Source organism: Lontra canadensis, unplaced genomic scaffold (assembly GCF_010015895.1).
Source record: "Lontra canadensis isolate GAN:19392208 unplaced genomic scaffold, GSC_riverotter_1.0 scaffold12, whole genome shotgun sequence".
Classification (NCBI taxonomy): domain Eukaryota; kingdom Metazoa; phylum Chordata; class Mammalia; order Carnivora; family Mustelidae; genus Lontra; species Lontra canadensis.
The window spans coordinates 11,441,100-11,468,824 of NW_022631006.1; the positions used below are offsets into that span (position 1 = coordinate 11,441,100).

The 27,725-nt window shown below is 39.2% G+C and overlaps 1 protein-coding gene across 6 annotated transcripts in view; it reads left to right on the forward strand.

The window, feature by feature from the left end:
* The first annotated feature begins 1,558 nt into the window (after window positions 1-1,558).
* The window catches only part of ATP8B4 (ATPase phospholipid transporting 8B4 (putative)), a 253,877-nt gene continuing 227,710 nt past the window's right edge, over window positions 1,559-27,725 (forward strand). For 4 of the 6 annotated variants that reach the window (XM_032856525.1, XM_032856521.1, XM_032856524.1 and 1 more), the window contains exons 1-2: window positions 1,559-1,661; window positions 24,399-24,467. In XM_032856525.1, the coding sequence (XP_032712416.1) occupies window positions 24,440-24,467 (28 nt within the window). In that variant the 5' untranslated portion in view covers window positions 1,559-1,661; window positions 24,399-24,439. Of the gene's footprint in view, window positions 1,662-10,895; window positions 11,200-11,933; window positions 11,962-24,398; window positions 24,468-27,725 lie in introns of those variants that run through there. The other 2 variants (XM_032856523.1, XM_032856522.1) reach the window with 2 other exon arrangements.

A 27,725-nucleotide genomic window follows, 5' to 3' on the forward strand; every position in this document is an offset into this window, starting at 1 on the left:
TTGTGGAACTAACCAGATCCTGCTTTTTCATCTTCTGTTCATCTCTTAGGATTCAGCTTCAAATCCTGAGGTTTTCCTGTGATACCTCCACAACCACATAGAAATAAGTATGCCTTCTCTAATAGTTCCAACGCGTATTTGGTCAGGGATACCTCTGTTAGAGTTTTTACCATACTGTATCACAGTGACTTACTGACAACTCATTTCCCTTCCACTAGAAAAGTTCTTGCTAGGGCAGGGATCAGGTCTTTATCTTGATCCCAGCACCTTGGAGAGGAATTAGTGCAGAACTGGGGCTTGAAAAATGGTGATGAAAGTATGAAATATTCTAGAGATAGTCCTGATTAGGCGCCTGAACTCCTTTGGTCTTGGACTCTGCCCTTTCCAAATGACCTGTAAGGGGTAGGGAGTTTTCATACCTATTGATGCACAGGATGGTCTACAGGGTGAAGAGATAAAGGTAAGAGATTCTTTAAAACCCTGTGGCCCCGGCCCTTCCTTCTGTTGGGATGACAGTCTGTTGAGAAAGTGGGGCTGGAGTGAATGTTAGAAGATTCTGAGTATTTGGCTCCTCTGTCTTGAAGGGTCTGAGACAGCAAGAACCATTGGAGCCCTGACACTGACACAGATCTACTCCTTTTTGGTAGACACCTACTATTGTCATAAGGACTTCTTATGATGCCAATCTATGAAAAAATGGAGCCTAAAATATTTCCTGGGCACTTGTTATATGCAAAGAAGACACTGCTTTCTTGATAGCAAGCAATATCATTTAGGGAAGGGTTTCTCTCACTGGTGCCAATGTCAGTGCCAGGATTCATTTTTGGGTATGGAGCATTCATCATTTGGAAATGAACTGTTAGAATGACTTTTATAACTAGGGATACCAATTGTCTGGCTTGGAGTTACGCTGTTTGGTTTAGAGCTGGGTCATCTAATTCTGGAACACATGGTTCAGAAGGAATTTAAAAGGGCAAGTTAAATGCAAATCACCTGGTTTGGGTGCAGTGGCTTGGATCACTTTCTGGATCCCACTGTTGTGCTTTGTGTTTGAATGTTGGGATTCTAAGGGGTATGCAGGAGAGCCCTTATGGGATAATCCAAATTATTAGGGGGAGCAGGTACCCAGAGGTGACTTTTAGGACCCAGGAATTTAGCTATTTTTTTTTTAATTTTTGAAATTATACCTGCTTAATTTAAGTAGTGATATGTTTATATTATTTTTAATTTACTTTTAATTCCTGAAATGTAAACAGTGAGCAGGAAACTCTTCTGTTTCTAAATCTACATCCTTATCCAGGACTTAACTTCTAAAGAAATGTCTTCTTGCATTTTCTGATTTTCTTTTTGTTCTTTTTGTGAGTTGGTTGAGTAATAACTAACTCAACTGTTAGTCTTTTCATTAAGGATGGAAAGTCCCACATAGGAAATGGTACCACCAGCAATGGGTCAATCGTTTATGTTGGCCAATGTAAGGAAACCTACTTTCTTACACAAAAGGCTAACAAAGAGGAAGTCATTGTTGGGGATTGGGGGAGGAGTTGGGTTACCTTCTCTTGGTGAACTTTAACCAAACACACCACAGAAAGTGCCAGATAGTACATGAAACCAGAAGAGGTTGGAAAATTCTACTTTGTTTCTAGATATTGAGGACCAGAAAGGTATGTATGATTTCAAGTTTTGGTGAAACTGTTTCTGAATGGAAAGTGAGTAGGTTTCAGGCACTGAAGAGAAGAGGGTGTGGTCGGCAGGAACATTTTTAGTGTTCTTCTGTCACTGGCTGAAACTTGTCCTTGTTCTTAAATAATCCTCTGGGGGTGCAGGAAGGAAATACTAAAACTGCAGTTTTTCCTGATTGATTTCATCAATCATTTAAAGCTGTCTGTTTCTTGTGCTGTTTTATGGTGTATAGAAAGAATATTCCTGGGAACTACTGTCTCAGAGAGAAGAGGAGAAGGCAGATGGTTGTATCAGGACGGAAAGAACTGGAAAGGTGGAATAGCTCAGAACTCAGAGGTCTTCCTTCTCTTCTAATGAAAGAAATGTGGTAGCCATTTGAGAAGATTCTGGAGAGAGCAGGAAGGACATTGACCTTTGCTGGGCAATAATTGTATTATAGGCTTTGGGTTATGTATTTTTCTTGTTATATCACTACATATGTAACTTACACATACACTTGTTCTTTTATGAATTTAATATTCATTTACTGAATATCTCATTAAATCTTCATGAATAGCTTGAGAAGAAGGTTTTAATTTTCTCAGTTTTACCACCAGGAAGCTAACAGTTATTTTATTTTTTTATTGAACTGTAGTTGACATTCTAAATGATATTATATTAGTTTTAGATATATAACAGAGATTCAACATTTGTATACACAAAGAAATAATCACCACTATAACTCTAGTCATCATCTATCACCATACAAAGTTATTACAATGTTATTGACTGTATTCCCTATCCTGTACAGTACATTTTCATGACTTATTTTATTTTATTTTATTATTTTTTTTATTTTTTAAAAAATTTATTTACTTGACAGACAGAGATCACAAATAGGCAGAGTAGCAGGTAGAGAGAGAGGAGGAAGCAGGCTACCTGCTGAGCAGAGAGCCTGGTGTGGGGTTCAATCCCAGGACCCTGGGACCATGACTTGAGCCGAAGGCAGAGGCCTTAACCCACTGAGCCACCCAGGTGCCCCGACTTACTTATTTTATAACTGGAAGTTTGTACCTCTTAATCACCTTCACCTATTTTGTGCATACTCCTCCACCCCCAGCAGCCACCAGTTTGTAATTTGTATTTATTTGTAGTCTGTTTGTGTTTTGTTTTGCCTCTTCACTTTGTTTTGCCTCTTCATTTTTGTTTTTTTTTTTTTTAGATTCCACATTTCTATCAGTGAAATCATACAGTATGTGTCCTTCTCTGTCTGACTTATTTCACTTATCATAACATCTAGGTCTGTCCATGTTGTTGGAAATGGCAAGATTTTATTCTTTTTTATGGCTGAGTAGTATTATAATATATATAATATATAACCTATATTATATATATACATACACACATACACACACACATCTTTATACATTCATGTATTGATGAATACTTAGGTTGCTCAGGAAGCTAAAGTTTAAAGCAGTTAAGTAATATGTATGACATTGCATGATTTGTACCTCTGCAATTGTCATGCTTTAGTGCATAACATACACTCAAGGGCCCCTCTCAAAGAGAGGTTTCTTCAGTAGGTTCAAATTGGCTTCTAGTCTGCTCACAACAGGTGGATTGCTCAAGAAAGCATTTACATAATCAGGGAATACTTTGTTCTGGTTTTCTTTTTTGTTATATGTGTCCAAATCATAATTTTAGGCCAGAGTTACCTCTCTGCTGTTCAGGCTGAGACCAGGGCTTGGTTTGATATTTTAGTCAGCTCAACCTTCCTTTCTTGGCATTAAAAGCAAGCAAACAAAAAACTCCTGAAACTCTTGTAATAGCTAAATTTCAGGGAATTGATGAAATCTTAATTAGTTCATTTCATTGTGATTAGATTGAATTGACACAAGGGGCTAAATTTGCTTGGTGGTCCCATTCTCAACAACAGAGCCTGTTTTCCACCTTTTATTGTAGAATCCTCTCATCTGCATGTCTGACTCTTTCCAGCACAGAAGTGTCTCGTGAGTAGCAATCACATTTCGTTCATCTTTGTGTGAACACAAAGTGGCTAGCAAAGTATTTGCCCTTGTTGAATGAAAACATTGGATCAGGTATCCTGGTTGTTATAGGTGGTTTATCTGTTGACCTAAAATGGTAATTTGTTGGCTCTCTTAGCTGTGTTGGAAGTAGAGCTAGACTTACCTGATTTGAGAAACATGGCGCTATTTGTTCTGGTTAGAAAACCTGCATGGCTTCATATTAAGTATAAAAATTTCCATCTCTTCATTTTGATGAAATATGTACAAAGTTGGAAGATAAGGTAAGAGAGTGAGTAAATTGGGAAAAACATTTCTCTCAAGTGCTCAGATATTTAATCAAAATTCCATTAACATAATTCATTGGAGTGTTGTGAGGACAAATTGAGGTGATCATTGAGAAACTCTAGATTTGGAAACTCTAGATTACAAACAGGGACATTTCTAAAAAGTAAGATTTTTAAAGGGAAAATAAGGTTTTTTAAGAAAATGGAACTTCTAGTGTTCTGACAATGTATATGCTACATAATGAAGATTAAAATTTAAGCCTTGGTCAGGTAATATTACCCAGTGGGAATATATACCATTTACCATTTTAGCTATTTTTAAGTGTACAGTTCAGTGATGTTAAATACATTCACAGTGCTGTGTAACTATCATCGCTGTTCATCTCTGGTATGTTTTCATCCCAGTCTGGGACTCTGTACCTAGTAAATACCCTCCCATTTCCCCTCTTCCCCACCCCTGGCAACCTCTGTTCTTTACCTATGCTAGGTACCTCATACAAGTGGAATTATTACAATATTTTCCTTTTGTTTCTGGCTTATTTCACTTAGCATAATGTGTTCAAAGTTTATCCATGTTGCATCATGTATGATCATTTCATTCCTTTTTTTTTTTTAAGATTTTATTTATTTGAGAGAGAGAGTGTGTATGAGTTCACAAGAAAGAGCTTGAGTCAGGTGAGGGGCTGAGGGAGAAGCTGACTCCCCGCTGAGCAGGTTGTTCAATTTGAGTCTCCATCTGGGAACTCCCTGATCATCGTTGGAGCTGAAGGCAAACAGTTAACCAACTGAGCCACTCAGGTGTCCTGAATTTCATTCCTTTTTAAGGCCGACTGATATTCCATGGAATTTGTATACCATATTTTGTGTATCCCTTTATCCATCAATGGACGTATGGGTTGTTTTCACCTTTTGGCTATTGTGGATAATTTTGCTATGGATATTGGTGTACAAGTATCTGTTTGAGCCTCTGGCTTCTGTTCTTTTGGTATTTATCTACAAGTGGAAAAAAGTAGAGCTTTCCTTTTATTTTATTTTTTAATTTTTATTTATGTATTTTTAACCAAAAGAAAAGTTTTAGCTTTATTGTAATTAGATGAAAGATAAAAGATAAAAGAATAGCTTTATTGTAATTAGATGAAATAGATTTAAGGCCAAATCAGTATAAAAGATAAAGGGGTTATATTTTATAATAAAAATATTAGACTTTATAATTTTAACAGATCGACTATAAAATTAGTAACTGTAAGTTTTTTATCCTCTAAAACTTAGATTTAATATAAAGCAAAAAATTTGACAGAATAAGAATAAGCAATTCTATACATAATGGGAGATTTTAGATGTATCAATCTCCATAGTAGAACAAGCTGATTTAAATGAAAATTTTAATTAACGTGACCAAGTGGATATATAGACAACATATATTTTTTTCTTTTCACTTTTTAAATTAATTAATTAAATTTTATTAACATATAATGTATTATTAGCCCCAGGGGTACAGGTCTGTGAATTGCCAGGTTTACCTTTCACAGCACTCACCATAGCACATACCCTCCCCAATGTCCATAACCCCACCACTCTCTCCCTTCCCCCCTCCCCCCTGCAACCCTCAGTTTGTTTTGTGAAATTAAGAGTTTCTTATGGTTTGTCTCCCTCCCAATCCCATCTTGTTTCATTTATTCTTTTCCTTCCCCCAAACCCCCCACGTTGCCTCTCAACTTCCTCAAATCAGGGAGATCATATGATAGTTGTCTTTCTCTGATTGACTTATTTTGCTCAGCATAATACTCTCTAGTTCCATCCACGTCATCGCAAATGGCAAGATTTCGTTTCTTTTGATGGCTGCATAGTATTCCATTTTATACATATACACCACATCTTCTTTATCCATTCATCTAGACAACATATCTCTTTAATAATTGTCTGCATACTGGGTTATAAGGCAAATCTTTTGAAAGACTGAAATAATACAGAATATGTTAATTGTACTAAGATCACACGGCAGACTTTTACTGAATGACTTATGAAATTAATAAAGCAGAGTTTTTATTTTATTTTATTTTTTTTTAAGATTTTATTTATTTGTCAGAGAGAGAGGGAGAGAGAGCGAGCACAGGCAGACAGAATGGCAGGCAGAGGCAGAGGGAGAAGCAGGCTCCCTGCCGAGCAAGGAGCCCGATGTGGGACTCGATCCCAGGACGCTGGGATCATGACCTGAGCCGAAGGCAGCTGCTTAACCAACTGAGCCACCCAGGCGTCCCAATAAAGCAGAGTTTTTAAACCCTCCTTTCCCCTATACTTTTTAGGTTATCCAGAGCAAGTGTATCTCCTCTGTTCATGCCATAAAGAGTGAGTGGTTGCTTTCCTCATCTTCAACTTGCTATAGATTTCCATCCTTTTCCCTAGGCTTCTCTTCTACCTCTGAATTTCATACTGCAAGATGCAGTTACAAAGGAGTCTGAAATCTGACCCTAACCACTCTATGCCTGTAACAAAGTCTACTCAAATTAGGTCCATCAACTGGCACTACTTTGGGGATGACAGATTAAGGTGAGCTAAGAAAAATTAACTTGAGGGCACATTATAAATGGAAATCTAGTAGAAATGGAAAGTGTAATACAGAGAACTGTACTTTAGATTTCAGCTTCAGTTCATTTGATAAATTACTATCTGCTGGGCATTGTTGGTGATGACTGGGAAAGAGACAAGAGCTCTGTTTCTGAGCAGCTCAAATTTTGGAGGAGGATGCATATGTATTTAGTAAGCAACAAACTACACAACAATGCTATTACTGTCATTGGTTTATGCAGCATCCCTCAAGCACCTACTGTACATTGTTCTAGGCCCTGGGTGTATATCCAAAGACCAAGTCTCTGTTATCCTAAAGCTGACTGTCTGGTGGAGGGAATTGGACAATATACGAGGAAATATACTGTGTAATAAGTGTGTGTTTTCCTATGGAGGAAAAAATAAAGCAAGAGAAGGGATGGAGAGAGACGGGTATGGGTGTGTGTGTGTGTGTTGTTTTAGGTAGGCTGTCCAGATGGGGCCTCTCAGAGTTGGTCACTTGGATCACAGATCTGAATGAAGTGAGGGAGAGAGTCAAGGTGACATGTGGGCTATAAGACAGCCTGGCTGAGGACTAGCAGCAGCAGCTGCTGTAGTGTTAGATTTCAGAGATGGGTCAAGAGCTTTGGGACTTAAAGTAATGCTCTGTGATTTTAAGTACATAATTCTATGAACTGGTAAAATCCTTTTTTAAGTACCCCAATATCTATCAGCAAGGGAGTATTTAATGGCAAGATACTTGCATTTTAAAATGAATATTTCAAAATGATACGAAATCTTTGCTAGTAACTCCCCCCGCCCATGCATGTGCATGCATTATGAGAGCTTCTGTGTGTGAGGTGAATGTGAGGCAGTCATCCTGTGGTTTTACTGTGAGTGGGGTAAGCCCTTCCATCTCACCTTCTTCTGCTATTAGCATTTCTCCTTTCATCAGTGGTGTTAATTAGGAACAAAAATTAGTTCTGACTAGTTAGTACATGAAGAACTAGAGCATTTTAAATCCATTTAGAACTTTCAGAAGCATGTAACAAGAATATACTGAGGAAGCCAAAGAAAGATATCCCTAGTATTGACATTTCAGGGAGAATGACAGGGCTGGTGACTTCTTTCTGGTGTGATAAACTTTTGGGCAAATGGAACAAAATCACAACACATAGCTCCTTAATGTGGCAGTCTTTTTTTTTTTAAATATAGTATAGGACTTCATGCATGCATGGGAGGGAGGGAGAGAAAGCATGCATGGAAGAAAGAAGGGGTTGCAAAACTGAAGACTCAATCCTTATAGACCTCATCTCAAACTGGGAGGGGAGATAGCAGGCATTGTAGAGTAAGTGCCAGTGGATGATATCAAACCTAGTCTCTAGCAGTGTCCAAGAGGGAGGGGCCAGAGATGCTGGGAATCAGAAAACAGTCCTTTATGGACAAGTTTGGGAGTAAGAAGATGAAGGAAAATGTCTCTCAGGGAGAGAGGATGATCTGGGCAGAGATGCCATTGTGGGGAAGTATGGTTGATGTTTAAGTAAAGGAGAGGGGTCCTAATGGATTAGGACAGAGGATCTGGCTTGGAGATTGTAAGGTTAACTTTGGAAAGATCAATAGAAGGCCAAGAAGAAAAGGAGAGCTCCATGATTTCCTTCTTTTATAAGTTACTTTCTGACTCATTAACTTATCAGATAGTAGGGAGATCATCCCTTGCTCCCTCATTGGGTCCTTTGTTAGAGGGGGACACCCATAGGTCTTAAGATGCACCCTGCAAACAAAAACACTATCTTCTAAGAACTCCATTTTTATTGGTTGACATACAAACTCACTGTAAAAAAATTTAAATGGTACTTTTCTAAGAATCAATGAACTATTTCTACCAGGGCCCACCAGCCCTTCCACCCCCATACCATTTTTTTGGAGGCAACTACAGTTAAAAATTTCTTTCTGCTTATCCTTCCTAATTTTATTCATCCAGTCAACAAATTCTTAATTGAATGCCTGTTATGGAAATGGGATACAACAGTGAACAGAAGTCCCCACTCTCAAGGAGCTTATATTTTACTGGGAAGAAGCAGGCAGTCAACGGCAAGCACATTTAAAATATCTTACAGAATGGAATTATCCTATGCATACTCTTGCAACTAGCTCTTTTCCACTTGACAGTCTATCTTGGACATCTTTCCATGTCTGTTTATAGAGGCGTATCTCTTGGGGCACCTGGGTGGCTAAGTGGGTTAAGCCTCTGCCTTAGGCTCAGGTCATGATCTCAGGATCCTGGGATCAAGCCCCGCATCGGGCTTTCTGCTCCTTGGGGAGCCTGCTCCCTCCTCCTCCGACTCTCTGCCTGCCTCTCTGCCTATGTATGATCTTTGTCAAATAAATAAAATCTTTAAAAAATATTTAAAAAAGAGGCCTACCTCTTTAACTGGTACTCACTAATATTTATTGAGCATCTGCTGTACTTTAGGCACTGTCTTAGTCAAAGTAATTCTCTGTGATAAGTACTGTAATTTTCATCTTACTATAGAGGAAGTACCGAGATGAAGAGAGGTTCGGGAACTTGCTCAGAGTCACCTGGCTAGTCTCTGCTGGAGTCAAATCTGAACCCAGGCCCTCTGATCCTTCACTTCAGTTCTACTCTCTCTTGATGGCTGCATAATACTCCTTTACATGGATGTACCTTCACTTATTTGGCCAGTCCTGTATTCTCAAGCCATTCTTAGTTTTTTTCCTGTCACAGACAGTGCTATAATGAACATTTCTACAGATGTGCTTATGATCATCTGTGAGGTAAATTCCTAAGAGATGGAAACATTCACATTTCTATATTTGATAGACACTACTTAGTTTCCCTTTAAAAATATCTTACCAACTTTGGGGTGCCTGGGTGGCTCAGTTCGTTGAGTGTCTGCCTTCAGCTCAGCTCATGATCTCGGGGTCCTGGGATGGAGTCCCATGTTGCGGGGGGGTCCCTGCTCTGTGGGGAGTCTGCTTCTCCCTCTCCCTATGCCATTCCCCCCACTTGTGTTCTCTCTGTCAAATAAATAATCTTTTAAAAAATAAATTCTTTTTTACCAACTTCTATAGTAATAGTATAGGAGAATATGCTGATTTCTCTCTCTCTCTCTTTTTTAAGATTTTATTTATTTATTGGACAGACAGAGATCACAAGTAGGCAGAGAGGCAGGCAGAAAGGAGGAAGCAGGCTCCCCACTGAGCAGAGAGCTTGATGCAGGGCTTGATCCCAGAACCCTGGGATCATGACCTGAGCTGAAGGCAGAGGCTTTAACCCACTGAGCCGCCCAGGCGGCCCAAGATGCTGATTTCTTTATATCTTCTTCAACAAAGGGAATTACCAAACTTATAGTAGTTGCTAATATAGTAGGTTAAAAAGTGGTATAGAAATTATACTTAAAAACATTTTTGAAGTGTTTTTCATTTTAAATATCATAAAGAAATGATTACTTTTTTTTAAAAGCTGTTTTTCGTTCTTTCTACCATGCAAGGAAGAAAGCCATCACTCTCATTTCAAGAAATCTGCAGTTTCTTAGGACTGGGGAGGCTTGGCAGGGAAAATCGTCCTTTCTCTCTGATCTGGCTCTCTGTAGAGGTGTGAGGGCTCAGCACCAGGATCTTCCAGGAGAGTGGAGTTGATGTGTGCAGAGGATCAACCTGCTCTGGTTATAGAGACATGATTAAAATGTATTTGGTTTCCCCATCCCCCAGCACCCCTCCCTTCAATGGGTATTAAGGAGGCATGTGTTGTGATGAGCATTGATTGTTACACACAGCTAGTGAATGGGTGAACATTACATGAAAAACAAATGATGTACTGTATGCTGGCTAACTGAACATAATTAATAATAAACATGTGAAAAAACATTTAAAAAATGTATTTGGCTTTAGTACTTAACTGCAAATCTGATGCAACTTCTGGAAAACCCATAAATGGGTTTAGACATACTTAAAAGAAGACATAATCTCTTCTTTTAAAAATAGACACAAACCAAAATATTTTGTTTTCATCTAATCCCATCTTAAAAACAAGAATGGGCTCAAAGTGATTCTGAACTAAAAACTTTAAATCCATTTCCTAATGTGCATTTATTTTTTGACACCCTCAAGGGTTAATTGTTCGCTTTACTCTGAGTTGAAATTAAGGATGTTTGGAGAAAGTGTCTTCATTCTTCATATTAAATGTTGCTTGCGTGTGCTTAGCTTTCATCCATGAGATAGTAAAACTCCCCTTGCAATGATTTTTTAAAAATATGAATTCCTTCATCTCTGGGGAAGAACAGGTGGGAACTCTAAAGACATTTGCTTATTTTCCTCGTTGAGGGCTGATGAAAGTTTGGTAAGCAGAAGTGGTAACTGTGACTCTTTCTGTTGTCCGCCTCCATCCTTCTGAACTCTTGGTTCCCACAGAGGAAAGCCATCCTGCTGAAGCCCGCCTCTAGGGAGCTTCCTTTTGTTTCTTCAAGATTAACCAGTTCTGCCCTGGCAGCGGTAGCAGGCAACCCTAGAAGGAGAGACTCTTCTGGGCTTTTGGTATTTTTCCAAGGAGTGGTTTTCTCCCCCAGTTCCTCACTGGTAGGGTAGCTGCTTTCCTACAAAGCTGCCTTCTTTTTCTGATGAGATGCTGATTCTGATCTGCCATCTAGCAGCTTCCTGTAGCGGTAAGTGGTCAAGAGTGTTTTTCCGGGAGTTGATCTCAGGTTTTCAAGAATGTCCCCTAGAGACCTAGTTTGTTTTCTATGTAATTGCTAGAGCTTTTAGAATAGCCTTGCTTTTCTCATTGTTCTCATTGACCTGGTCATGGAATGGGTACCTGTTTGATTCTCCCTGAATCCTCCCTTTTGGGAGAGAGGGTTAGGTCCAGGCTGAGGTGAGTCTGTGGGGAGCATTCAAGGGTTGGTGAGGCCAAGAGGAGAGTCTGCTCAGGGCTGTCTGGAGCCTTCTCTTTCTCTTTTCTATGTTGCTCTTTTGTTTTGCTGTTTTCACCTTGGGTATGGTTGAGGTTTAGCAAAGTCTTTATTATTCTCTTACTAAGAAAAAAAATTTTGGAAAGTCGTTGGGTTTTAGAAACAGGACATTTTCTTTATTTCGTTTTTCAAATTTTTATTCTGTTAGCTTCATCTATTTTTTAAATAAAGATTTTATTTATTTGAGAGAGAGCACAAGCAGGGGGAGTGGGAGAGGGAGAAGCAAGCTCCCTGCTGAGCGGGGAGGCCGATGCAGGGCTGGATCTCAGGACCCTGGGATCATAAACTGAGCCCAAGGCAGATGCTTAACTGATGGAGCCACCTAGGCGCCATGCACCACCTATTAAATGGCCAATGGGAGTAGCAGTGAGGTTCATTTCTTTTTGTTTGTGGGTGTTGGAGTAGTTGATTTCATTTTTTTTTAAAAGGGGTTTGTATCTGGCTTCCCTGTTCAAGGTATTGTTTATTCTATGACTGATTCATGCTTTGAACATGAACAGTTTTTTACTAAACTACTCTCTGAGGCTGGAGTGGTATGTTTTTAGGGCTGAGATTTGTCTAACCTGGGAAATCAATACCTATAGCTATTTGGTTGATCATGAGAGTGTCTTAGGTTGCTGTTTTGGGAAGAAAGGAAATTGGTGAGAAATTTTAATTGGGGGCTGAAGGCTTATTAGAATGGAGAGGAGGAAAATATAGGACTGTGTGTGGAATTATGAGCATCTGTCCCTGAATGGTCACCTTTGCTCAGGTGTTCTATGCTAGCCTTTACTGCAAAATGTAAATTCCGAGTGATTTTTTAAAAACCTATATTTATCCATCTTGTACTTTTATACTGTTTTATCATGCATCTTTAAAAATGAAGGGTCAAGTAATTTTTTGTGCCCCTGGAGAATTTTTTGTTTGTTTGTTTGTGCACGGGAGGATTTTATTTTGTTCTTACCTGGTAAATTGGAAATTTTCATTTAGTTGGAAAAGACTTAACCTCTTGTTTCAAAGTAAATTAGAAATTGTAGCTCTCTTAGAAATCTTGTTAATGCATGTATTCTAGATGTTTGTATTGCATATATAAGAAGTAGATGCTGGTATTTTCAGGATTTCTTACAAAAAGATGTCCAAGAAAATAGTAACCTCCATGTGTTCCTTATGCCTAAAATCTTATTTGACTTCTTAGCAATGTTAAATATTTTTCAAATATTAACTTCTGATTAAATATTAAATGTAAATATTAAATCTATTGGTCATTGCATTTTTGGAACTGTTTTTATTCCTTTCTCTCTCTTCCATTTCTTTGGTCAACTCCAGCTTGTTGAACACCTACCCCATGTAGACTCTGTGCTAGATGTCCAGAGGAAGACACCACAGCACGAAAGCCTGAGCGTTTCATTTCAATATATCCTTCTCTGACCCCTTTTTTTTTTTTTTGAAGTTGAGTGCTCCCTAGGGCCTCCTCAACTGTTTACTGACTCATCTTCCCCCTCTGTCCTCTCACTTTTTTAAATTCTTGTTCTTCCTGAGTGAGATCATTCATTTCCCATGACTTCAATGCTTGCATATATGTTGACAATTCCAAATCTACAAATCTGTTTTTTCTCTTCAGTGCTAAGGATATTTTCAACAATCAAGAGAAATTTCAAGACTAATGTGTTCAAACTGAAATTATTATTCTCCCATCCCAATCTCTGCCTCTCTGTTTTCTCTTTCTTCTCCCTTCCATGCTATACTTGTCATTTCAGTGGCACCTCTGTCTTTGCCCTGAGTCAAAAACTTAGAAGTTACCCTAGATTCCTCCTTGTTCTGCACCTCAACATATGGACAATTTATAAAACTGTCAATTCAACTGCAGAACCATTTTTAGAATCCAGCTTCACTTGTCTGTTGTCACTGCTCCCCCAACTCTTTCCATGTCAGGCCATGTTGTGAGTGTAACCTTCCTAAAAGTGCTGATAGCCTGTGCTTGCATAGAGAGACACAGAGTACAATGACCATGGACAAGAAGGGCTGGATTCTACCCATATCCTTCTTTGAGAGACCTCTTCTACCTTCCACTTCCCCATTACCATGGGGATTAACCATGGTAATGAACACATGAACCATGGGTCTTGAACACAGCCCTGCCTTGTATCACATCATCTTTCAAATGGGGTCAATGATAGTCCTTGCCTATAGAGTTTTGGTGAGGATTAAATGAGATGATACATGTCAAGTATTTAGCACAAAGCCAAGTACCCAGGGAATGGAAGTGATGATGATGACAACAATGATGAAGATGATCACTTGTTTCAGGATCCATTTCTTTTTTTTTTTTTTTAAATTTTTATAAGCATAATGAATTATCAGCCCCAGGGGTACAGGTCTGTGAATAGCCAGGTTTATACATTTCACAGTACTCACCATAGCACATACCCTTCCCAATGTTCATAACCCCACCACCCTCTCCCTCCCCCACCTTCCCCGGCAACCCTCAGTTTGTTTTGTGAGATTAAGAGTTTCTTATGGTTTGTCTCCCTCCTGATCCTATCTTGTTTCATTTATTCTTTTCCTACCCCCCCAAACCCTCCACATTGCATCTCCGCTTCCTCATATCAGGGAGATCATATGATAGTTGCCTTTCTCTGATTGACTTATTTCGCTCAGCATAATACCCCCTAGTTCCATCCACATCATTGAAAATGGCAAGATTTCATTTCTTTTGATGCCTGCATAGTATTCCATGGTATATATATACACACCACATCTTCTTTATCCATTCATCTGTTGATGGACATCTAGGTTCTTTCAGAATCCATTTCTAATCTACTTTGCCAGCTTCATGCCCCCTATAATCTCATTGCCATGAATTTCACTGCTCCCCAAACCTTCCTTTCCCTTTCACAATACTTTGTCTTTCCATAAGCTGTTCCTTTTGTCTGACCTTTCCTCATTTTACTGAGCAAACTCTTCTTTCCTTTTCAAAAGGATCAACTTAGAATCACTGCTTGTGACGTCTTAGCTGACTCTGCAAAGCAAGCTTGGTGACTCCCTTCCCTCTGTCTCCGTGGTGCTCAGTCCTTGCTTCCATCATAGCCATTCAAAAGATCTATGTATTTATCTTTCCTAGACTAGAGGCACTTAAAGGACAGAGGTAGGATCTAATGTTACTTGCCTCCCTCTACCCACCTAGGTTTGACATAGAATAGACACCCAGCTGGAGCACCTGGGTGTCTCAGTCAGTTAAGATTCTGACTCTTGGTTTCAGCTCAGGTCATGATCTCAGGGTTTTGAGATTGAGCCCTGCATCAGGCTCTGCCCTCAGTCCATGGAGTCTGTTTAAGATTCTCTATAACAGCCCCCTCCTCATATTTTCTCTTAAAGAGATAAACAAATAAATAAATAAATAAAAATCTCAAAGAATAAGTACCCAATAAATGTTTGATGATAGAGATCCATCCCTACTGATGTTCAAATTTGACAGGTTTTTTTTTTGATTTTTCTTTTTTTAAAAAATTTCTTTTCAGTGTAACAGAATTCATTGTTTATGCACCACACCCAGTGCTCCATGCAATACGTGCCCTCCATAATATCCACCACCTAGCTCCCCCAACCTCCCACCCCTCGCACCTTCAAAACCCTCAGATTGTTTTTTTAAAAGATTTTATTTATTTGACAGAAAGCACAAGCAGGGGGAGGGGCAGAGGGAGAGAGGCAGGCTAGTGGGGCTCCATCTCAGGATCCTGGGATCATGACCTGAGCTGAAGGCAGATGCCTAACTGATGAGCTACCCAGACGCCCCTGACAGGAGGTTTTTTACTTGTGGAGACTGAAACATATATTAAAAACAAAAACAAAAACCTTTCTTTCTTGAGTCCTAACTTTGTAGAGGAAGGCACTGTGCTAATTTCTTTGTAGGCATGCCTAATGATCCTGTGAGTTACTCTAGTTGTCCCTGTTTACAGATGAGAAACCCGGGACTTAGAAAAGAGGGAACTTGCTGGAGGTTACAGAGCTCTTAGGACCAAGCCCAGCTGTCTGACTGATGGAATGTTGGAAGAAAGGGGAAGTGAGAGGGGAAGGAAGAAGACTAAGCCAGGGGGAGGCATGTTTGGGAGAGAAAGGCAGCATGAGGGCAAAAGTGCACTAGAGGAGCAGCAGGAGCAGGCTAGGAAAGACTGAGAATGGGGAAAGGAATGAGGGGAGAGCAAGGATGAAAGTGAGCAGGGGATAAACAAGAGTAGGAAGGGAAGCACAGTTCCCACCACTTCAGAATCTTGTGGCTGGGTAACAGCTGCATGCCTAACAGAATATAAACAGACTGTGGTGTTGACATAACAACTCACAACAAAATCAACCTAATATACATTATATGGGAAATACAATAATTTATTGTCAGGGAATGGTAATTATATCTAATTACTAAGCTGTTTATAAATTTGGCTGTACAATGATTCACACACACACACACACACACACACACAGGCTTAAATTCTGTTCACTTCTACTTTTGTCCATTATGGACAACTGACAAGTCCTGTGGCTGTTGACATCTGTCACTGACACTAAATATGATTAAAACACTATCTGTACCTCCTACCCACACATCACATTCAACGTTGCACACTTGCAGACAGGAGCTCAGGCATTCTTTTCAAGGCTGAGATTTCCCTGCTGCACCAGGATGTCTTTCCTGGGTCTTATTGCTATGTTTTGGCCTCACCTCCCCCATCCTTCAGGGTCCTGGCACTGAGGGCCCTGGCATTGAGGGCCCTATGGAATAGTCTTGGGCCTGTGGGCAGGGTTACCTGATGACGCCTGATGATGACCACAAGGTCATCTTGTCCAAGGATGAGAGGACTTACTGAGGCTTTGCTTTTTTGGCTTTGGGAACCCAGAGCCAGAAGAAGGAGAGGGAAAAGGATAGGACCAGAGAAGTTGGAGGGCAGAAGAGGGAGGAGAGAAGGGGCTGGTTCCCTAATCCTGCCCTCCAACTTTCCATCCTCAGATGCCACTATTGCTCAGGCAGGCAGGGTTTTCAAGCTTTACCTGTACCTACCCTGGTGCTGGTCAGCCGCCTTCCCTTCTGTTCTTAGTTGGGGTATTCTTCAGAGACCAGGTGAATTAGGTTAGGAAGCAAGTGCCTGACTGAAAAACATTAAGGAAAGTTAAGAAAACAGAGAAGGGAAACTGGGAGATTGAAAGAGGAAAAAAGGGAGGGAGTAGAAGAAAAGACAAATGGGCGGAGAGAAGGGAACACATTTTTATGGAATGAACCATATACAGATGTATATTTACCCTCACAACAACTCTAAAAGGAAGGCATTATTATCCTTATTTTACAGATTCCAGGATTGAGCCTTAGGAAGGGGAAGTGACTTGGCCAAAGTAACACTAGATAGAAATTAGTTGAGCTGGGATTGGAATCTATTTTCCTAAAAGTGTCTCCTGTATAGTACAGTGTTTCCAAAAAAGAAGAGAAAGCAGAGTTGGGGAATGAGGAAGGCAAGCAGAGCAGAAAAGAGAGTAGAGAAGAGGGAGAAGAGGATGGGAGGTCTCACGAGGGGTGAGGTCTGGGGATGGGCTTATTGAAGCTGTGCGCCTCCTTTCCCCTTTGGCCCATCTTCTCCCTGAGTCCTGAGAACTGGAGAGAACCCACTGCTCAAAGGGAGTAGAGGACCTCCCCCAGGAGGGCACTCTGCTTCCTTCCTAGATTCTGATTTGAAGACTGGCAGTGATGGGCTCACCTGGGCAGCACTCTAAGTAAGTAAGGAGAAGCTGCCAGGAATCTGCTCCATGTTGCTTTCCTGGCTTCCACTGCTCCTGTGTTTTCCTCAACTATCTCAGCTCCTTTCTTGCCCCTTTTTTTTCTGATCTCCTCCTTTGCTTTTCTGTCATTCTACCTTGTATTTTTCAGTCTTTCTCTTTTCACTCTTTTCCCTCCCCTTAGTTTATCCCCAGGGCTGTGCCCCCATCACAAGCACATCTCCTCTTTAAAGTTTCATTATCTGTTCACACTTACCTCCTTTGTTTTATTGTAGAATGTCTTGAAGAAAGTTAGGATGAAATGAGGACATTTCACCCTAATGTTTATTTAGATACTTTGACAAAATTCAGAGGAACTATCTTGCCTTCAAGATAACTAATGTCTAATGAGCTTTTTCATCACGTGCCACCATCCCCAACAGTCCATCCAGTAGGTTCTGGGTATATTAGACCTGGATTCTGCAATGAGTTAGTGGAAAAAGTAGGAATCTAAGGTTAGTCTGCTTGACTCCAAAGGACAAGCTAGCTCCCAGCCACCACATCCTGCTGCCCCTTAAGTAGGTCACTGGGATGGCTGTTCCCTTGGAGGCCTCTTGGTGAATTTACTGCATCTAGAATGGGTTGTTTATCTTATAAATTTTGGACTGTAATTCAACAGCATACTAAAGACAGATTTATGTTTCTGAGTTAGACTAATATTAGCTCAGGAGACTGGTAGTATAAAATAAGAATGACAATTTATTAATTTAAAACGTGTAATATAACTGTCAGGAGGACCAGAATGTTCACTTCAGCAGGCATGACTAGTGTGCTCTTTCCCTGTAGACAGACTTTTGTGGGAAGGCAAGTTATTATCAGCAGGTTGCTTGGTGATCATGGAATTGGAGCAGGGGGAATTAACTATAATAACTTGATTATTGAATGTCCTCAGATCATTAAAGGGAATCTCCATTTTAATCCTTTGTTTAAAATGTTGAGCCACCTGCATTCAGGTGTACCCATTTCCACTACAAGTAGAGACCTTGTGAAATCATATTACAGACAGGATGCTCTCTTCTGCATATAGCTGCTTAAGTAACATCTCTAACTTGGATGTCTTGTTATCACCTTCAGGCTCAAGGTGTCTGAAACCAGCTCCTTATTTTCCCTGAACAAACCAGAGTCTTCCTTTGACTTTGTTACTTTTTCCATTGGAAGAATTATTTTTTGTAACCAAAATTTGAAACGTGAACTGAAAATGTAAAAACAAACAAAAAATCTTATGGAAGCATAACTTTCAATCTTTTCAAAAAAGCCACTCATTGCCTTTAAAAATGAATTAATATACATAAAAGCTCTTTGCTGTTACTTAGACATTAGCTATTCCTTTTTCTGTCTTCCTCTTTTTTCATACCTCCTTTTTTTTTTTTTTTGTAAATATTTTTATTTGAGAGCAAGAGAGCATGAAAGAGAGCATGAACAGGGGAGAGGTAAATGGAGCAGGAGAGGCAGACTTACCCACTGAGCAGGGAGTTCAACGTGGCACTCGATCTCAGGACCCTGGGGGGGATCATTACCTGAGCTGAAAGCAGATACTTAACTGACTGAGACACCCAAGTGCCCCTATAACTCTTTTTCTTATTACCCCCTGCCCCATGACTTTCACACAAGGAAGCCACCATTTTAATCCCTTGCATAAGATGAAACCAAGAATTAAGTAAGACCTATCAGCAGCTTTCCTTTTTCTATTTCCTCTACTTTGGGGTGATGTAAAAAACAAGGAATGTATTCATATAGATACTTTTTGTTCAGCATTTGGAAATGGTTGAATTTCAGAATCTTAAGCTCCTACTTCTAGAGGTAGATTCCACATTAGGAAACCTTTTCTCCCACCTGATTTGTCTACTCTATTTCCTTTGAACTTAGCTGGTCTGAAAGTTCAACAAAAGATGGCTTTTTCTTTACTCTGACATCTTTTAGAATTAGAGTGTCAGCTGGGGTATTTTGGTGAGTTGATAAATGTCCAAGAAAGAAAGCACTAAATTTCACTTCCTCAAAGTTGAACTAGAATCTGCTACATTAGTGTGAATCCTCTGTTAATCATGCCTGGAATTGTTGCTGTTACAAGGAAAATACTGGATTGGAGGAAACATGGGCCTGAAGGTCAATTCTTAATTTTTTGCTGTAACTTTATGTCTTAGTGAGTGAAAACACTTGAATAGGGTCACTAATAAGAAAAACTTTCACAAGTCTTGTAGAACTATTAATTTATATGATTATGATTATATCACTCTGGATTAATTATAAAGTAGAGAAGATTTTTAGTGAAAAAAGCTAAAATTCATAAAATGAATTTAACTCAGTATCTTTAAAAGTTTTAAGACATTTTGGAAGATGATATTAGAGAAATTAAAAACATGAAATAGCTGTATGGCTTAGAGGTAGATTTAGAAAGGATATGGTATTGCTTTATGTTTGTTGGCCTAGGAGCTGTTAAAATGAGAAGTGTTTGCAGAAGTATCTAAAATAAGAGAGGAAGGGATGATATCATAGATATATATATTTTGGTTACATTTATATTATATATTTGTCTTCTGAACTGGTTGTCTGTTAGTATTAATCCATCAAAGCAATGTAGCAAACCATTAAGAAGACAGAATAAGTTGGCCAGTGGCCAGTACTCTCATTAAATTCCTGAGAGATTGAATTTCTTTCTTCTGCCTACATTCTAATTGCCACCTGTCAGGGTGTAGAGTCCCTTTTGCCCTCTTTCTTAAAGAATCATTCTTCCTTTCACCTGCTCCTGGGACTCTGAGCCCATGAAAACACATGTTGACTTAGTCTCAGGAGAGAATTTTAAAGCCCTAACAAGTTGGCTTAGAACTTGCAAGATGAGCCTTAACTGTCTGGCCAGATGGGGCCACCAGATTCAGATGTCAATGTCACAGAATCCATTCATCCTTCTCCTTGCTCCCATTTTGTATCTGTTGTGACTGTTTTTTTAGAACAAAGAGTCCTTGGATGAAAACACACATTTAACCATATTACTACTTATTTATTTTATTATTTTTAAAGACTTTATTTTATTACTTATTTATTATTAACATGTAATGTCTTACTTGTTTCAGGGGTACAGGTCTGTGATTCATCAGTCTTACTCAATGCTCAGCACTCACCATAGCACATACCCTCCCCAGTGTCCATCATCCAGCCACCCTATCCCTCTTACCATCATCCCTTCCAGCAACTCTCAGTTTGTTTCCTGATTAAGAGTCTCTTATGGTTTGTCTCTCTCTCTCTGGTTTCATCTTGTTTCATTTTTCCCTCCCTTCCTCTATGATCCTCTGTCTTCTTTCTCAAATTCCTCATATCAGTGAGATCATATGATAATTGTCTTTCTCTGATAGGCTTATTTTGCTTAGTGTAATATCTTCTAGTTCCATCCACCTTATTGCAAATGGCAAGATCTCATTTTTCTTGATGGCTGCATATTATTTTATTGTAGATATGTACCACATCTTCTTTATCCATTCATCTATTGATGGACATCTAGGCTTTTCTCATAATTTGGCTATTGTGGACATTGCTGCTATAAACATTGGGGTGCGTGTGCCCCTTCTGACCACTACATTTGTATCTTTAGGGTAAATACCCAGTAGTGCAATTGCTGGGTCATAGGGTAGCTCTATTTTCAACTTTCTGAGGAACCTCCATTTTGTTTTCCAGAGTGGCTGCACCAGCTTGCATTCCCACCAACAGTGTAAGAGAGTTCCCCTTTCTCTGCATCCTAACCAACATCTGTCATTTCCTGACTTGTTAATTTTAGCCATTCTGACTGCTGTGAGGTGGTATCTCACTGTGGTTTTGATTTGTATTTCCCTGATGCCAAGTGATGTTGAGAACTTTTTCATGTGTCTGTTGGCCATTTATTTGGAAGTCTTCTTTGCAGAAATATCTGTTCATGTGAAAACTTTGAGAGAGAAAGGGAGAGAGCTCGCAGGGAGCCCCATGCAGGGCTGATCCCAGGACTCTGGGATCATGACCTGAGCTGAAGGCAGACACAACCAGCTGAGCAACCCAGGTGCTCCTATTCTTATTATTTCTTGCAGGAAGGCCTTACCTCTAAAGAAAAAAATCTTTTCAATGTATCTTTTAAAAAATTATTATTAAATAGCTGGAGTGCCTCCTTTTGTTCTCCTCCAAGCTTTGCGAAATTCTCTTCTTTTTGTTGCTCTTTAGTTTGCCTGCAGTACTCTTCTTCTGGTAAGCAAATGTTCATCCTTGAGTTTTTTCCTAGGCTGGAGATGGCGGTATAAAAAGAGGATGGGAATGGGCCAGAAGGAGGGAGTAGATGAGAAAGGCATGGTAGTTCCCAGGTTGGGATGATCTAAGACGTTCTGGCATGTGGGGTTGGGTCCTGGGAAGGGATAGTTGCTAAAAGGGAAGTGGCTTTACACTTACTGTGGTGAGCATTGAGTAATGTATAGAATTGTCGAATCCATACTTGGATTCATGTGGTACACCTGAAACTAGTACAACATTGTATGTTCATTATACTTCAATAAAGGGGTGCCTGGGTGGCTCCGTCGGTTGAGTGCCTGACTCTCAATTTCAGCTCAGGTCATTATCTCAGGGACATGGAATCATGTTGTATTCTGCACTCAGTGGGGAGTCTGCTTGATGATTCTCTCCTTCTCCCTCTACACTCTCTTTCTCTCAAAAAATGAATCTTTAATTATATATACTTCACTACAAAAAATTTAAAAAGGGAAGAGCCTTTTAATGTCTGAAAGTCCTTGGTCTTTTCCTAATAGAAATTAAAGACCTCATTCCTTGTTCATTTAGCGAATATTTATTGAGCATTATTATATGCCATTCATGCATTAGATACTGGAAATATAGCTGTAGACCAGACAGATGAGGTCACTGTCCTACTGGAGTTTGTAGACTAATGAGGACACAGGCAATATAATGTAATAATAGGCAAATATGTTCTGGAGTGATAGGGGCTCTCGTGGGAAGTTCTGGATTATATGAGAGCACATACAGGTGCCCCTATCTCTGATTTGGGGGATCAGAGAGGCCTCATAGAGGAAGTAATATATTAATTGATATGGGAAATACAAGTGGGAGTTAGGTTAAGGGGTTGGGTGGGTTAGGTGGTTATAGGCAGAGTGAAGAGCATGTGGTGGGCTCCCAGGTGGAAAGAAGCTGAGCTGAGTGTTTCTTGAGTATAGATATGATGGGGTACAAGGAGGCATGGGGGCAGTGAAGAGACCAATGGAAAATTAGGCTAGAAAAATGAGCAAGGACCAGGTTGTGGAGGGTCCAAGGAGTCATGCTAGAATTTGATCTTTTTTCCCAAGGCCACAGGGAAGTGATTGGAAGGTTTTCCTCAGGGGTGTGACAGGATGCCATTTGCCTTTTATAAAGATGACTCTGCTTCAGGGTGGACCCTGGTCTATAGGTGGCTAAGGCTGGAGCAGAGAAACCGTTATGAACAATGCAGGGAAAAGCAATCACTCATCAGCAAGCATTCCTAGAAACAACCAGATGCCTGGAGCTGTGGTGGTGGTGGGAGGGCTCATCTTAGGCAACACAGTTGGTAGAAAGTATTGGGGGGAGAAACAGAAGAATTAGTGATGGATTATATTTAATATTTAAGGACTTATCCCTCTTCTAGCAGCACCTGGCTGCAGTTCCCCCATTTTCTTGTGCAGTTTCATCGTTTTTAGTAACCAGTCCCTAGAAAAGCAGCAGGTGTCACAAAGTGTCAGTGGTCCTGTTTGTCAGACACATTCAGGAGTAGCTGTGCCATCAGCAGGTTGCTGCTTTTCCTGGGGGTGGCAGGAAGGAAATTATGGATCTGGGGCCATGACAGGGAGAAATAGTGATGGTTTCAGTCTTTTTAGACTCTGAGAGATTTGTAGTAGAGCAATGGCTGTTGATGAATTTCCTCTGTATCCTCCTTTCTTGTAACTACTAAACTATAAGCGTTGACTGTTCCTCTCTTCTGGTCTCTGTATGACCAACTTCTTCTTTATGTGTGTTCACTGCATCCTGCCACAGATCTTCTTTGAACAGGAAGTGAGTAAGTCATTTCCCTTTCAGCCTGAACGAGCATGTGCCTACCGTCTCATGGGTTTGCAAAGGTTCCTGAGTTCATTTCTAACATCTGTCAGGTTTTAAATCTTTGAAATCATTTGCCCCTTTCTTTATTCTAAATCTTCTAATAGAGTTTACCATAATTAGATCCTTCATAGGGAAAAATGGAAAGGTGATATTGACATTATTCTGGCTTTTTTGGTAATTACCTGGAGAAGACTCTACACAGAATGAATGGAGGAAAATTTTTGAAGTGTGAACCTGGCAGCCTCTCTCCTGTGATTCAGCAGTGGTTCTCAGTGCTAGCTTTGGGAAGGAGTCATCTAATGACTCTTGAATAAAAAGCAGATGCTGTAGCTTCACCCCTGATATACTCTGATTTTTAGTGTTCGGGATACATTAGAAAATTTGGCTCAATTTGCAACAACGTGGATGGAAGTAGAGGGTATTATGCTGAGCGAAATAAGTCAATCAGAGAAAGACAACTATCATATGATCTCCCTGATATGAGGAAGTGGAGATGTAACGTGGGGGGTTTGGGGGTAGGAAAAGAATAAGTGAAAGAAGATGGGATTGGGAGGGAGACAAACCATCAGAGACTCTTAATCTCACAAAACAAACTGAGGGTTGCTGGGGGGAGGGGGGGTCAGGAGAGGATGGTGGGGTTATGGACATTGGGGAGGGTATGTGCTATGGTGAGTGCTGTGAAGTGTGTAAAACTGGCGATTCACAGACCTGTACCCCTGGGGCTAAAAATACATTATATGTTTATAAAAAAATAAAAAAATTTAAAAAAAGAAAATTTGGCTCAATTTTAATGCCAAATTGAATGGCACACTTGAGCTTATCTTATGTTGTTTCACATAGCATATAATACAAATAGATTACTTTTGTGTAGTTATTTTTATCCAGTTAAATTTAAACCTGGTAAGTGGAATCTGTTATGCGTTATTGTGCCAATGACTCCTTAGCCATCTAGATTTGACTAGGAAGAAAGTTAAAAGGTAGAAACTTGTGGTTAATGAACATTTTTAAAATACTGATGTTGTATACTTTTCTTGTTTCCTATGTAGGCCAACTGGTGAAACCTGGTGAAACATAAACAGATACAATAATGTTCTGCAGTAAAAAGAAATCACTTGGTAAGCTCTTCAGATGACAAAGTGAACATGACTTAATTTTTATTTTACTTTTAAAAATTTCACTTCAGGGGCACCTGAGTGGCTCAGTGGGTTAAGCCTCTGCCTTTGGCTCAAGTCATGATCCCAGGGTACTGGGATTGAGGCCCGCATTGGGCTCTCTGCTCAGCGGGAAGCCTGCTTCCCCCCTCTCTCTCTGCCTGCCTCTCTGCCTACTTGTGATCTCTGTCAAATAAATAAATAAAAATAAAAAATTAAAAAAAATTTCACTTCATTTTATTTTGTGAACATGTAATTTATATATAAAACCCCACATAAATCTTAATTGTTCAGTTTGAATTTTGACAGTGGTATACACCTGTCTAATTACTACCCCAAAACAAGATATAGAACATTTCTATCACCCCCGAAAGTTCTCTTGTGCCCTTTAAAAAATTATTTTAATTGAAGTATAGTTGACATACAATATTAGTTTCAGTTGTATAACATAGTGAATTGATATTTATATATATTATGAAATGCTTATCATAAGTATAATTGCCATCCATCATCATGCAAAGTTATTATATTATTGTAGTTGCTATGCAATACTTTATATTCTTGGACTTCTTCAAAAAGTTTGTACTTTTTAATCCTCTTCACTTATTTTGCCCATCTCCTCATCCCCACTTCCCTTTGGCAACCACCAGTTTGTTCTCTGTACTTATGAGTCTGTTTCTATTTTGCTTTGTTTATTCATTTGTTTTTTAGATTCTACATGTAAGTAAAATCATACAGTATTTGTCTTTGTCGGACTTATTTCACTAACCTTAGTACCTGCTAGGTCCACACACGTTGTCACAAATGACAAGATTTCATTCTTTCCAATGGCTGAATAGTATTTCTGTGTGAGAGAGAGTGTGTGTGTAGCGTATCTTTATCCATTCATCTATTGGTGGACACTTAGGTTGCTTTCACCTTGGGTATTATGAGTAATACTGCAATAAACATAGGAATTCATATATCTTTTTGAATTAGGGTTTTTGTTTTCTTGGGGTAAATAACCAGAGGTGGAATTGCTGGATTATATGGTATTTTTATTTTTAATCTTTTGGGAAACCTCTGTACCATTTTTCATAGTGGTGGTACTAATTTACTTTCCCACAAACAATGCATGAGAGTTCCCTTTTCTCCATATCCTCACCAACACTTCTTATTTCTTGTCTTTTTGATTCTACCTACTCTGATGGTTGTAAGGTGATATCTCATTGTGGTTTTGATTTGCACTTCCCTGATGCTTAGTGATGTTGAGCATCTTGTCAAGTGCCTGTTGGCCGTCTGTATATATTCTTTGGAAAAATGTCTATTCAGGTCCTCTGCCCATATTTAATCTGATTTTTTTTAATCTTGAGTAGTATGAGTTCTTTATATTAACCCCTTACCAGATACATCATTTACAAATATATTCTCCCATTCAGTAGGTTGTCTTTCTTTTTTCCTTCCTTCCTCCCTTCCTCCCTTTCTGCCTTTCCTTTCTTTCTTCAAGATTTAAAAATTTAATTTAGAGCAAGCTGGGGTGGGGAGGGCTTGAGGGAGAGGAAGAGAGAAACTTTAGCAGATCTTGGGGCTCGATCTTACAACTCTGGGATCACAACCCGAGCCAAAACCAAGAGTCAGATGCTTAATTGCACCACCCAGGCAACCTTGTCTTTTCATTTTGTTAATGGTTTTCTTCACTGGGCAGAAGCCTTTTAGTTTGATATAATCCCAATTATTCATTGTTATCTGCAAATAGTGACAATTTTATTTCTTCCTTACCAGTTTGGATGCATTTAATTTCTTTTCCTTATTTGATTGTTGTAACTAGGACTTCCAGTATTATGTTAAATAAAAGTGGCAAGAGTGGACATCCTTGTCTTGCTCCTGATCTTAGGGGAAACATTTTCAGCTTTTCACCACTAAGGATGATGTTAGCTCTGGGTTTGTTATACATGGCCTTTATCATGTTGAGATATGTGCCCTCTATACCCACTTTGTTGAAGTTTTTATCATGAATGAATGAAAAATTTTGTTGAATGGTTTCCCTGCGTTTGCATATGATCATATATTTATCCTTCATTTTATTAATGTGGTGTGTTATACTGGTTGATTCGTAGATATGAATCGTCTTTGCATTCCTGGAAGAATCTTCTAAGAACAAGGATATTCTGTATAACCACAATATTTTCACTATACCCTAGGCATATAACATTGATAAATAACGTAGATTCCATTTTTCAATTCCTCCATTTGCCTGTAAAATATCTTATCTCTCCGAGCTGGTTTTTAATCTTGGTACAATGTCTTATAGATGTTCACACATTGTGTTTGGTGTTTAATCCCTTTATTTTCTTTTTAATTTAGAACTGTTTTTCATTATATAGAATTTTGGAAAAGTCCAGTCCAACTGCTAAATAGATTTGGCACCAAAATAAAAAAAAGATTTGCTTTGTAATGGGCAATGACTTTATTGACAGTGTTTTTATGAGGAATGCAACTTTCTGGTCTTACTAATATAGAATTTCATTTTACAGATCACTAGTCATTGCTGTGTAATGAAGCTAAATGTTTTGGCCACATATGTGGGTCTATATCTGCTTTGTGACAGATTCTCAGAGAAAACTGACACCATCAGCATCATCATGATAGGGAATGACCCATCTTTGGATTACATCAGTTCCTACAGATTCCGTCATAGACTGGGGAACTGGTATAACTTACTCATTTGCTATGCAGTCAGTCAACAAATATTTTGAGCCCCTGTGATATGCTAGGAAGTGCCAACCTTCAACCATGTAAAAATGTGGATTTTTACATTCCAATAAAATGTATGTATCCTCACACAATTGTTAAGTTTATAGTAACAATGATAACTTAAAAATAGTTTGCTAAACATTGCTACAAGTGGTATATTTGCCAGGGGAACCCAACTAGAGAACTTCTAATCAGCCTGGGGTTGTTAAGGGGAAAAATCATGAAGTGATATTTCACCTCAATGAGATATTGAATATCTGCAACAAATGTGTACTTCATTTATATAAACTTCCACAACATCATCAGGAAGCTTGGGCCATAGGGGATACATATGAAAATACAACAAGCTGAGCATGATGTTGTGGGGAAATAATAATTTTCTCCTGTATATTCTTTATTATTTGTTAATACCATATTCATATAAATCTCACATTCTTCAAGATATAAAAAATTCCAGCTAATTGACTCAGATATTTCAAACATTATAAT